Here is an 11,162-nt window from a genome sequence, read left to right on the forward strand (position 1 = left end):
GCTGAGGGGAGCAGCGGGCAGGTCAGGAGAGGTCTGCCACGCCATGTGGTCACCTCCAGGGCAGGCGGGGATCGAACTCATGTGGAAGTGGCTTAAGCTTCTTTGTGCTGTGCTTTAACCCACTGCGCCACCAGGGAGGGCCAACAATTTGATTTTTTAAATGGCTTTAACAACTCACTTCTAAAGAAGATAGATGGCAAATAAGGATAAGAAAGGTGGAGTTCCATTTTGTATTTCATCAGGGTAATGTCAATTAAATTAATGATGAAACACTTGGGAAATCTATGTACGTTATATTCAACTTTGCTGTGAAATTAAAACTGATTTAAAATACTGTCTTTTTAAAAACTATCATATGGTAAAAATAAAAATGAAAAAGAAACTTTGTACTTCCAAAACTGTAGGTGTTTGGTTCTAAGAATTTATTGATAAAAGTTTTATTGAAACTTGAGTGTCTCTTATTTTATACTCATAAAATCTAAATAATTTATCTATTGAACATTTTCTAATTCGTAGGTCAGATGTTGCCATTCTATACAATGATCGCTCAGTTCTTGAGAATCACCATGTGAGTGCAGCTTATCGACTTATGCAAGAAGAAGAAATGAATGTCTTGACAAATTTATCAAAAGATGATTGGAGGTGAGTTTCAGAGGGAAACTTAATTTCAAGAAAAGGTTAAAGTGTATGTGATTTAAAGTGAAGAAAATAAGATAAAGGTCAACACCTTACCAATATTCAGTCTCAGTCTTCCTTGACAAGATGACTCTGGAAAGGATTAGTATTTGGAAGACTGTTCAGGAGCTGAGTACTGTTAGATGTGCTTGAGATCTTTAAATGTATCTGGGCAGTCATAGGCTGCATACATACATTAAGATACACAGTTGCATGTTAAGCTGAATTTTTATGGTCCTATATAAATGGTGTCAGACTGATTATTTTTGTGTATTACTTTTCTGAAAATACCTTTTTCAGATAGAGCAACAATATTTAGAAATTACTAGTGTGAGATGGGAAAGAGTCTAGATCTTAAGAGGGGAATATATTAAATGGTATTATTCATATAATAATCTTAGTAAAACCTCCTAACTCCTTAAGGTTATAGGATAATATAATGTCAAACTTTTATGGAAACTTTTACATTTTAAAAAGTCACATCTTTTGTGCTTATAACTATTAAAAAATAAAGTATGATTGTTTATATTTAAGGAAATGTTCCATCTAAGAACAATAAATAGCCAATGACCCTTTCTCCTTTTCATGAATCGACAGGGATCTTCGGAATCTAGTGATTGAAATGGTTTTATCTACAGACATGTCAGGTCATTTCCAGCAAATTAAAAATATAAGAAACAGCTTACAGCAGCCTGAAGGGTAAAATATTTTCTTTTGTCACATTAAAATCCTTTAAGCTTAGCCTCAGAAAAGACTGTAATTGGTTACTTTGTTCTGAGCAGTTGAATGTCTTTGGTTTGACAGGATCGACAGAGCTAAAACCATGTCCCTGATTCTCCATGCTGCAGACATCAGCCATCCGGCCAAATGCTGGAAGCTGCACCATCGATGGACCATGGCCTTGATGGAGGAGTTTTTCCGACAGGTGCCTCTTTCATACTGTTTTTGGAAATAGTAACTGGGCATTTTGAAATATGATTTTCCTTTATATAGATGTGTGTGTGTATAAAGATAATATTGATTCAGAAATATAGAATACTGCCACCTCATACCACTTTTCTGCACAGAATCCAGGATTTGTGACTTCGTTATGAACTGCCTACAACACATGCTTGCATGTTAGACAGAATTTACTGATCTTTCAGATGACTATAATAAATAACCCTACGTACAATACCTATTTTAAAGACAGCCAAGACTTTGATCTCAAATGCCTTTCTCAGCAAAGAAAGAAACAAATTAGAATTGTCTGTTGTGAAGAGATAAATTCTAGAGTAGAAATAACAATAATTTTTTATCGTAAAGAAAGGAAAGAATACTTCTGTATTCATCTTGTTGGTTAGAACAACAATCGTAGGTGCCTAGCTACAAAGGAGGCTAAAAATAGGAATTTTTACTGGATACATACATGCCAAACTAAGATGTCTGTTATGCAAAAAAAGAAGATCTGAATGTGGAAATGGCCAGTGTTTTCTGTCACAAGCATATAGTTTTGTTTTGTTTTTTTTTTTTCTCTAGAAAATTCCTGTTCTGTTTCCACTCTCACCTGGAGTGCTATAGTGCATTTGGGATGCCAACCACTCCCAGCTAGCATTGGCTCCCCAGAGGATAAGGGTGAATTATTCCTTTGGACTGGCTCTGCTTTAGATGCTAGCCCCTAGTGGACACCTAGTGGTCACTAGGACACCAGTACTTCTGACCACTGGGTACAAATTCAGGCTTTCTACAAACCTCCTCAGTCATTCGTTAGAATGACTCACAGAACTCAGGAAAGCATTCTGCTTATAATTATGGTTTTATTATATAAAATATAAGTTAAGAACAACCCAGAGAACTGGTGCATAGGACCAGATATAGAAGGATTTATCTTCTTTCCTTATAGAGTCAGATGTTTCATATTTTGGACACATCAATGTGTTTACCAAACTAGGATGTGCCATGAGCTTTATTTTGCGAAGTTCTTATGGGGCTCTCATGACACAAACATGACTGATTAAATCATTGGCCATGTGATTGAATTTATTTCCAACCCCCCCACCCTCCTGCTAAGAGGCCAGACTGGCCCAAAGCCTCAACTCTCTGTGTGGTTGGTCTTTTGGTGAGTAGGCCTCATCATGAAGCTATCAATGAGATTTTAGATAATTAGCATAGCATAGAGTCTCTTATTACTCAGAGTTTTTTAAGTTCTATACCTGGAACAAGAGATAAAGACAAGATATGTTCTTTAACATGCCATAGTCCCATTCAATGAACCTCTTGTTTTATTTCAGCATTTTCAGATTATTTGACTTTTCAGTATTATTTTTACCATTTCACCATTGATTATGTACATTTCTATTGCCAATTGGCAATGGATATAGTTCTATTTTGAAATAGCATTGCATTCTCATAAAGAAAGTTACTGGTAGTATCAGAGTGCAAAGGGAATCTTTCTATACACCTTGGGGTTCTTCTAGGTTGGCAAATAAATAGCAAACAAATTGATAGGAGAAGAAACAAAAGAAAGTTCATATACACATAGCATGTATACTTCCTTACTTCCTCTGTACAGGAAAGACCTACCATGACTGAATAAACCTACCCATGTGGCTTCAGAGTCATCATAAATAACTTAATACAGCTTTGGTCAACTCACAGGAAACTCAGTTAGGAAGCTGAGTGTGGAAGGCACAGCAAACAAAAGGTATGAAGAGTCAATTCTGCCTTCTCCAGTGAAAAGAGAGAAGACTAGGCAGGGCTCTTCACAGAGAAGATAAAATAAAAATGTTAAAAGTAAACTCTACCCAACTTGTTGAGCCTGAAATCAAACTGTTGCCAATAAGACATTTTTGGGGGATGCAATACAACTGCCTTTTTTGTTCCCCTTCAACAACTTCTAAATTCAAATATTTTCATACTAAAAACAGTTTTAAAAAACTTTTTAATACATTATGTATTTTGTGCTTAGAAAAGAGAGTAGCTATTAGATATTTGTGCTATTAGTATCCACTAGAGGGCTTATTCCCATATTATATAAAGAACTCCTATAAGTAAAACAATAAAAGGAAATCATTCCAATTTGATCCAAACTTCATAAAAGAAAATAAAATACAAATGGGTAATAAGTTCATACAATTGTCTGCCATTAGTTATCAAAGGATTGGACATTCAAACCACAATAAATTGCCACTACATCCTCACCAGAATGTTTAAAATGAGAAAGACTGACAATATTAAGTATACTGAGTATTCAGTGCCACTGGAAGTATCAGGTATTGCTCATAAGTGTAAGTTACAATCCATCTAGAACACTCCTGGTTAGCATTGACTAACATTAAACTATGATTCAGTACATCCATCTTCCACCCTGAAGTATTAATTAGTGCTTATACCCACCAAATTTCTGCAGTAGGACATATTAATTATAATTGCCTAAACCTGGAAAGAGTCCACATGTGCATCTTAAAAGAAAAGTTAATTAATTATGGTGTAGTCATGCAATGAAATATCATGCAATGATAGAAAAGGGGCTAGCAATACAAATAATACTATTGTTAAAATATTTACTATATTATTTCATTTATATAAAGTTTAAAACTGTACAAAATTAATCATGGATGCCTAAACAAGATGACACACAACCTCACAGGAATAAGAGGAACTTTCTGCGGGTGATGGAAATGTTCTATGTAATTGATAGCTACACAAATATGTCACATTAAAAATATTTTTAATAAATTTCAGCAACTGTTGGAAATTAGTTATATCTGCAAATATGGATTTACAAATCATGATTTGTATTATCCCTGACTTTTGTTGATATTAAACCAAACAAAGAATATTATTGAATCACGACATTAATTCAATGAAATTTTGAGTCCAGTGTTTTGCTTTTGTCTATATTTTTGAGAGAAAAAAGCAAAAACAAAATGACCAGTACTGACCTTTATAACCCTTTCATCGTTATTTTTTCTTATTGACACTTACAAATTCAAGTATTTCTTTTTAAAATTAAATATTTATTGTAGTAATATTGTGAAGCTAAGAAAGGAGTTGTGAGCTAAAGGGTTAGGGGGCCCAATGGACTCTGGTGCTGTGGGGGTGGGCTGGTGTGTTCATATAAATCTGAAGAGGTGCGAACCTATACCTCTAAGTCATATACAGCACTGAGTTCCAAAGTTTTTGAAGTTTACCACCTTATTCTTGAATTTTTTAGAGAATTTTTTAGGAAAGCTGGCAATAATTTTTGACATCTAAGTTGCAGAGTAGAGGAAATTTGTTCTGTAGGGCTACTTCACACTCTACCACTCAGTTCTAATATGCAAATTTCTGAATATTAGAGATTAAAATACACCCAACACAAAAGATCAAATCTTGGAATAGGTATAACATCAAGGTACTTGGACTGCTTTTTGATCTACATTTTTCAGATTGTGTTATTTAGATAAGAAAGTATCAAGTTTTGGTTTTTTTTTTTTTAAAGGATTCTTGATGAGAAATGATAGGCATTGTGTAACCCCAAAATGTTTAGAAATGACAGTCTTTGCTTGAATGGCCTTAACACATAAACCATAATACTTACAGTTAAAAGAAAAATAAAGGGTCTTTGTTCATATTGAGCTATTATAAAATGTCTGCTAACATTACCTATCTGTTCAACTGTAAGAATACTTCAGAGCATTGTAAATTGATTAAAGACTTGAGTTTTTAAATGATAGAATTTTATATTTTTTAGTCTCTGGAATTTTAAAAATAAATGGCTTTCAAATTCCCTTTGGTGCATATACAGTAAAGCAGGAAACTGTGAATTAAAATTGAAAATGGTTTTATAGTACTAATAAACATGTTTTTATAAGCAAAGCAAGTTTATGAGACTTATATTGAAATATGACATTGACACAATCAGGGAAAATGTTTTCATGCATTCAATTAACTAAATGAATCTACCAGTATTTTTACTTCTTATCCATACCACCTATTCACTTAGTCTTTTAGAGATGGTAGTAATAAATCAGAAACTCTGAGATGTGTACTTTGTTCTGAGTGCATTTGACATGTGAACTGCAGTTGTGTATCTTTGTAAATGTCATAGTAATTAGAAGCACTGTATTGGTTCTTCCATTTCTTTCTTATTCTTGTTCATACTCACATAACCATCTGTGCTTTGCCACTGTGCAAAATCCACAGTGCTGATAAACATTTCTTTTTTCTATGGGCCTAATCTAACCAAGATAACTAGGACTTTTCATCTCACTTAATTAAGACAGCATTTTTATGAGATAACATGAAAATACATTTCCATGTCCTTGGAATATACTATGAATCTAAATGCTACATGATGCGATTCACTACACTAGGCAATTCAAAACAAATCAGTATGACTTTCCAAAACTCATCATTGCCCTCGCTATAGTAGAACATATGAACATTTTGTGTTTCCTACAAAGAAACTATTTTATATTGGGCAATATTTATTACATATAGAATGGATCCTAATTATTGCAGAAATAATTGGATTGACTACAGAAAATCCAACTATAAGCCCTAACTTTCCATTTTTCCAGCAATGAGAACATGAGTCTTGTATCTTCTTAACTACAAGAAAGGATCAGTTCCCATTTTGCCTCCTCCCCAGTATGATTATGAGAAAAGAGAGACCTCTTCACACTATAACCATGATGTAAATTGCTATTACTTGTTATCTTCCTGTTCTATTTTAAGCTTATGTTTTTCCAAGGCAAAATGTCAGAGAGCCATTGATTACAAAATCTTTTGTTCTTTGATAGCCATTTAAAACCAAATTTTGAAATATTTATAAATAAGTGATTCATTTTAGCATTTTCTGTTTGTTAGCAGTGGAAATTTAATATTTCAGGTCAGTTGTGAAGAACAAGAAGCAAAAAAATATATATAAATTCTCTCACCCCCTTTGTAAAAGGTAGACCCTGCACATAGCTGTCAAATGCCTGAGTTGTTCATGAAAATGTCACCACCCTGAACATTCTGTAAAATTTAGCTCATGAAAGGGAAATTACACAATGACATTTTTAGGTTCAAATCATTAGTTTTAGGCTAAATAAAGAACCTATTGTGCTGTTATGAATTATGGTTCTTATTGACTAATAATGGCTATTTGCCACTTTATGTGGTTATGTAATTATTCCTAAGATGAGTAAAGCAATACCCCCACATTGTGACAGATATGAACTCCTTTCAACAACCTCTGTGTCTGAAGTAACAGAGTTAAGTGATCAAACTCTGTCTCATGACCACAAGGCTAGTGGCATTAATAATTTCCTTTCACCTGTCCTATAAATTTACTCTGAATATTAATTCCCAAAAGAATGAATGTTGTTATTCCCTAGGGAAATGAAAAAGGGAGAGATCATAGAACTTTATTCCCTGGTTTCTCCAAGCCTAGTATTCCCACTCTAAATTTTCCTGAAGCAACGAGTTAAAATTTTTCTTTTCTTTCAAATCAGGTCACAGTTTAGGAGAAAGGTACCCTTGTCAGTAAAATATTAAAACTGCAGATTGACAGTATATTGTGAAAAATCACTATGAGAAGATCTCAGAGAAAACAGAGCAGAAGATCTCTGAGTTCCTGAAACAGGAGTTGCATTCTCATGTTGGCCTCTCCTTTGGAACCAGACTCATATGCTAGGTGAAGGCCTATGCAATGCTGTGTACAACATGAGGGAAAACGGCCAATAGCCCAAATGCAGTATTTCTCCCAAATGGTCAGAACTTCTGCTCTTGCTCCTATAAGCACATCCCTTTGGATGTAAAGTAAAGAACTAATGTTCGATAAACCTCATGATAATAAAACTTTGCCAAGGCAACCACCTTTATTTTAGGAAATGAAAATCTAATTAGTTCTTAGGATTTATTAAATCCCAAATACATGGGATTCTTGAACATATGTGCTCATTAATCTACCATAGATAAGGTCAAAAAATACAAAATCATTGACACTTCAATTTATCCTGTTAATACATTAAGTAAAATTATGCTCATAGAGTATAAGAATGTTGAAGATATTCCTCATTACTTGCTTTGGGAGATTCAGTAAACCTTAGTTCATAAGTAGAAAAATGTTTCCAAATGTTCAAACACTTCTAGTTTCAAAGAGCGGTCCATTATGAAATCTTGTTACTGGAAATCAGCTGGTGTATTTGGTATGGAAAAAACAAGTGGAAAAATCCACAGGAGGATTGTTAATTAAATGCCAAATAACACACTGACATGACTCTTCATAGAGACTAGAAAATTCTAAAGAGCAAAGGTTTGTCTCTTTTCAGAGTTGTAATTCCAAAGCAGAGGCTCCAGGTGCTGATAATGTTCCACTCCCCCCCACCCCCCCGCAATATGTCCCAAAGAAGACCATCCAAGTACAATTATATAAATTTGGACTACAGCTTTTGTTTTTTTTATTTTTATTTTGGAATAGAAGTGTTGAGCAGTGACTGGAGTTCAGACGTGTGCTATTCCAGACCCTACAAGGTAGGATTGTGGAGTGAATGGGTGAATGGATATTGTTTTCTTTTTTTTTTTTTTTTTTTTTTTGCTTTTGGTTTTATTTTTAAAAATAATAAATATCATGCCAATTAAGAAGTGAAAGTTGCAGCTTTTTAAAGCTTTGTATCTAGGCTGCTCATTATGGGAATTTCTCCAAACCACATCTGCACTAATGAGCTTTTCTTTTCCCAGGGAGATAAAGAAGCTGAATTAGGACTTCCATTTTCCCCCCTCTGTGATCGGAAGTCAACGATGGTGGCCCAATCACAAATAGGTAATAAGGACTATTAGTGTTTGGGGACTGCGTGTGCTGGTTAGTTTTCAAATGGGCAGACGAGGGTTGTTCAAAGAAGTAACTCCATGAAAACTTTCTTCCACATTCATGATAAGTTTAACCTTTAGGCTATTTGGTGCTAAGATGAGAATTAAGAATGATTAAAACATGATTACAACATTAAATTTGATACAGTAGTATTGCCCAGTGTAATTGGTAACTCACTTTGTAATACTTTTATAAAATAGAAGACTTTCTTCTTGTGCAAGAAACTATGTTTCTTTGCTGATTATTGTTTCTGTAATTTAAAACTTTATATAAAAGATGATTTAGGGCCTCTCTGGTGGTGCAGCAGGTTAAAGTTCAGCATGAGTTCGATTCCCACCCCTGCAGGTGACCCGGGTGCAGCAGACCTCTCTTGACCCACCTGCTGCTCCCCTCAGCAATGTACTTTGTCAGCTGGCCTGTTCTGCTCCCCACTCTGTCTCTGGTGAATCCTCTGACCACAGCTGTGCCTCTGGCCTGTACCCCAGTTCTGTATGCATAAATAAGTAACTCTTTAAAAAAAAAAGTGATTCAGCTAAAGTACTCATAATTTGTCCTGTTAGGAGTAAAGGTGCATGATATGATTAACATGCTAGCTGTTTGTCTTCTGAAAACAACACTTATTATAGGACTAGACCAACAAAAGGAAATTTGTAGAATGTTAGCTTTCCCAAACATTTTTTCATTTCTATTTGTATTGGGGACTTCAAACCTGAGCCATTGTTTCCTTTCCTGAGTTGGAGATTCAATAAACTAAGAGCAGGCACCTGACTCTAGCCACTTTGGGCCCACCTACTACAAGGCAACAAGGCAGCAGTAGCTGAAGAAAACTTCTTGCCCTGACCTTTCCCCACTCCCACTCTAGATCCCACAGCTATGCTCTCAGTACATAAGACAGGTGGCTGTTACCTATAGCAGATGTGAATGTGTGGGCTGAGGACCAAGCTATCTAAGCCTAGTTGTGTCTGTAAATGGCTTGCCATGTAAGTTGAGATGATAACCAGTTTAACCGACACTGTATTTCAGGCATTTAAAACCACAGAACTTGAAATAGTATTCTGGGTGGTCCCATTACCCTTGCTTTGATTAGAAGGCACAAACCATTGAGAAAAAAAATTTAATGAAAAATATGCTGTAGTATAGGCATAACTAATTTGGTTACTTGAAATGTGAATTTATCTGAGCATCTGATGGATGGGATAGTCTTCAAATGTAGTTTTTTGCTGAGACGCAGGTCTCCCTGCAGTTGTTGTTTGAGGGTAGACCATTGTTCTCAGATGTGTTTAAGGCCACAAGTACTGGTTTTTCAGGACACATCTCTCCCAGGGCTCAGGGGGTTGCATAGACTCAGAGCTTATAATAGATTGTTTCCCCACGGTAGCATGAGTGCAATTCCAGACCAGGGAGCTGACACCTGACCCACATGGCTCAGTAGACCAGCTTATCTCACTGGTTGCTCCCCTCAGCAGTGTATTTCAGTAGATATACCTGTCTGCTCCCCCATTCTGTCGCTGGTGAATCTTCTCACCCCCTGCACCTTTGGCCTGCACCCTAGTTCTTGTATGCATAAATAAATAATTATTTAAAAAAAAAAACAATAGGTTGTCTCTCCTTCCTCCTACATACCAAGCATAAGCTAGTGCTTGTGTGTCATTTCTGTCTTGATGAATACTTTAAAAGTAAAAATCTTTATTCAGCCCTGACATCTCAAAGTGGTAAGATTAATGATGTTTCCCAGACATGTTATGCCTTTCTCACAGACTTGACAGAACACTCCCACACTCTGCAAACAAACACTTAAAGTCCAGTGAATAATAAACAGCAATTTGAAATATTAACACCTAGCTGAACGCTCTGCTGATAATAGTAAAAGAAAAAAAAATGTGATTGTTTTCCTGTAGCTGAGAAAAACTTTAATCATTTAATTTCTTTAGAGTTTAGGTGCTGTTTCTTGTTGGTCAATAATAAAATATCCAACAAACAAGTGGACACCTTTCAGAAATTAAATGATCCCTTTCACTGACAGAGAAAACATATTCACTCTGATTAGACTTAAGTTTATTGTTAGCAGTACTGTAAAGCTGAATATTGCACATGAAAGCCAGTATCCTTGAATTAGCAAACTTAAATCATGCTAGTCCCATTGCTTGAGAGCCGTAAGACAGAACTCTTATGCTATCTGAGGAAACTGTGTTTCTGGATTGAAAATTATTGCAGGGGAGAGCCGAACCATTATTATAATTCACACTTACTGTAAAGAACATCAGAAACTCTTCATTATTAACAACTGTAAAATTTAGGAAATTTTAACACTTGGATTTCTCTTTGCTTTTGTAGGTTTCATTGATTTCATAGTAGAGCCAACATTTTCTCTTCTGACAGACTCAACAGAGAAAATTATTATTCCTCTTATAGAGGAAGCCACAAAAACAGAAACTTCTTCCTATGGGGCAAGCAGGTTTGTTGTTTTCTTTTTTACATGAGTTTTCATTTTTGTGATTTTTAATAATTTTTTTTAACTTGTATAATTTTTCATACATAGGCAGAACATATTTACAGGAAATATTGTGTGGTATTGCCACCTAATGGTCATATGTCATATTGCAGCTTCCTTTAAACGTGCACTACAAAAATATCAAAGGACTAAGGAATATATATATATATATATATA

General features: G+C 35.0%; 1 protein-coding gene across 3 annotated transcripts in view; it reads left to right on the forward strand.

Moving 5' to 3' along the window:
- The window catches only part of PDE1A (phosphodiesterase 1A, calmodulin-dependent), a 244,068-nt gene that overhangs the window by 220,547 nt on the left and 12,359 nt on the right, over nucleotides 1–11,162 (forward strand). For all 3 annotated transcript variants that reach the window (XM_012728738.1, XM_012728746.1, XM_004674849.2), the window contains 5 exons: nucleotides 517–642; nucleotides 1,273–1,374; nucleotides 1,480–1,600; nucleotides 8,365–8,446; nucleotides 10,829–10,949. In XM_012728738.1, the coding sequence (XP_012584192.1) occupies nucleotides 517–642; nucleotides 1,273–1,374; nucleotides 1,480–1,600; nucleotides 8,365–8,446; nucleotides 10,829–10,949 (552 nt within the window). The remainder of the gene's footprint in view (nucleotides 1–516; nucleotides 643–1,272; nucleotides 1,375–1,479; nucleotides 1,601–8,364; nucleotides 8,447–10,828; nucleotides 10,950–11,162) is intronic.

The sequence above is a fragment of the Condylura cristata genome, unplaced genomic scaffold, assembly GCF_000260355.1.
Source record: "Condylura cristata isolate star-nosed mole 26May11 unplaced genomic scaffold, ConCri1.0 scaffold00002, whole genome shotgun sequence".
Taxonomy (NCBI): domain Eukaryota; kingdom Metazoa; phylum Chordata; class Mammalia; order Eulipotyphla; family Talpidae; genus Condylura; species Condylura cristata.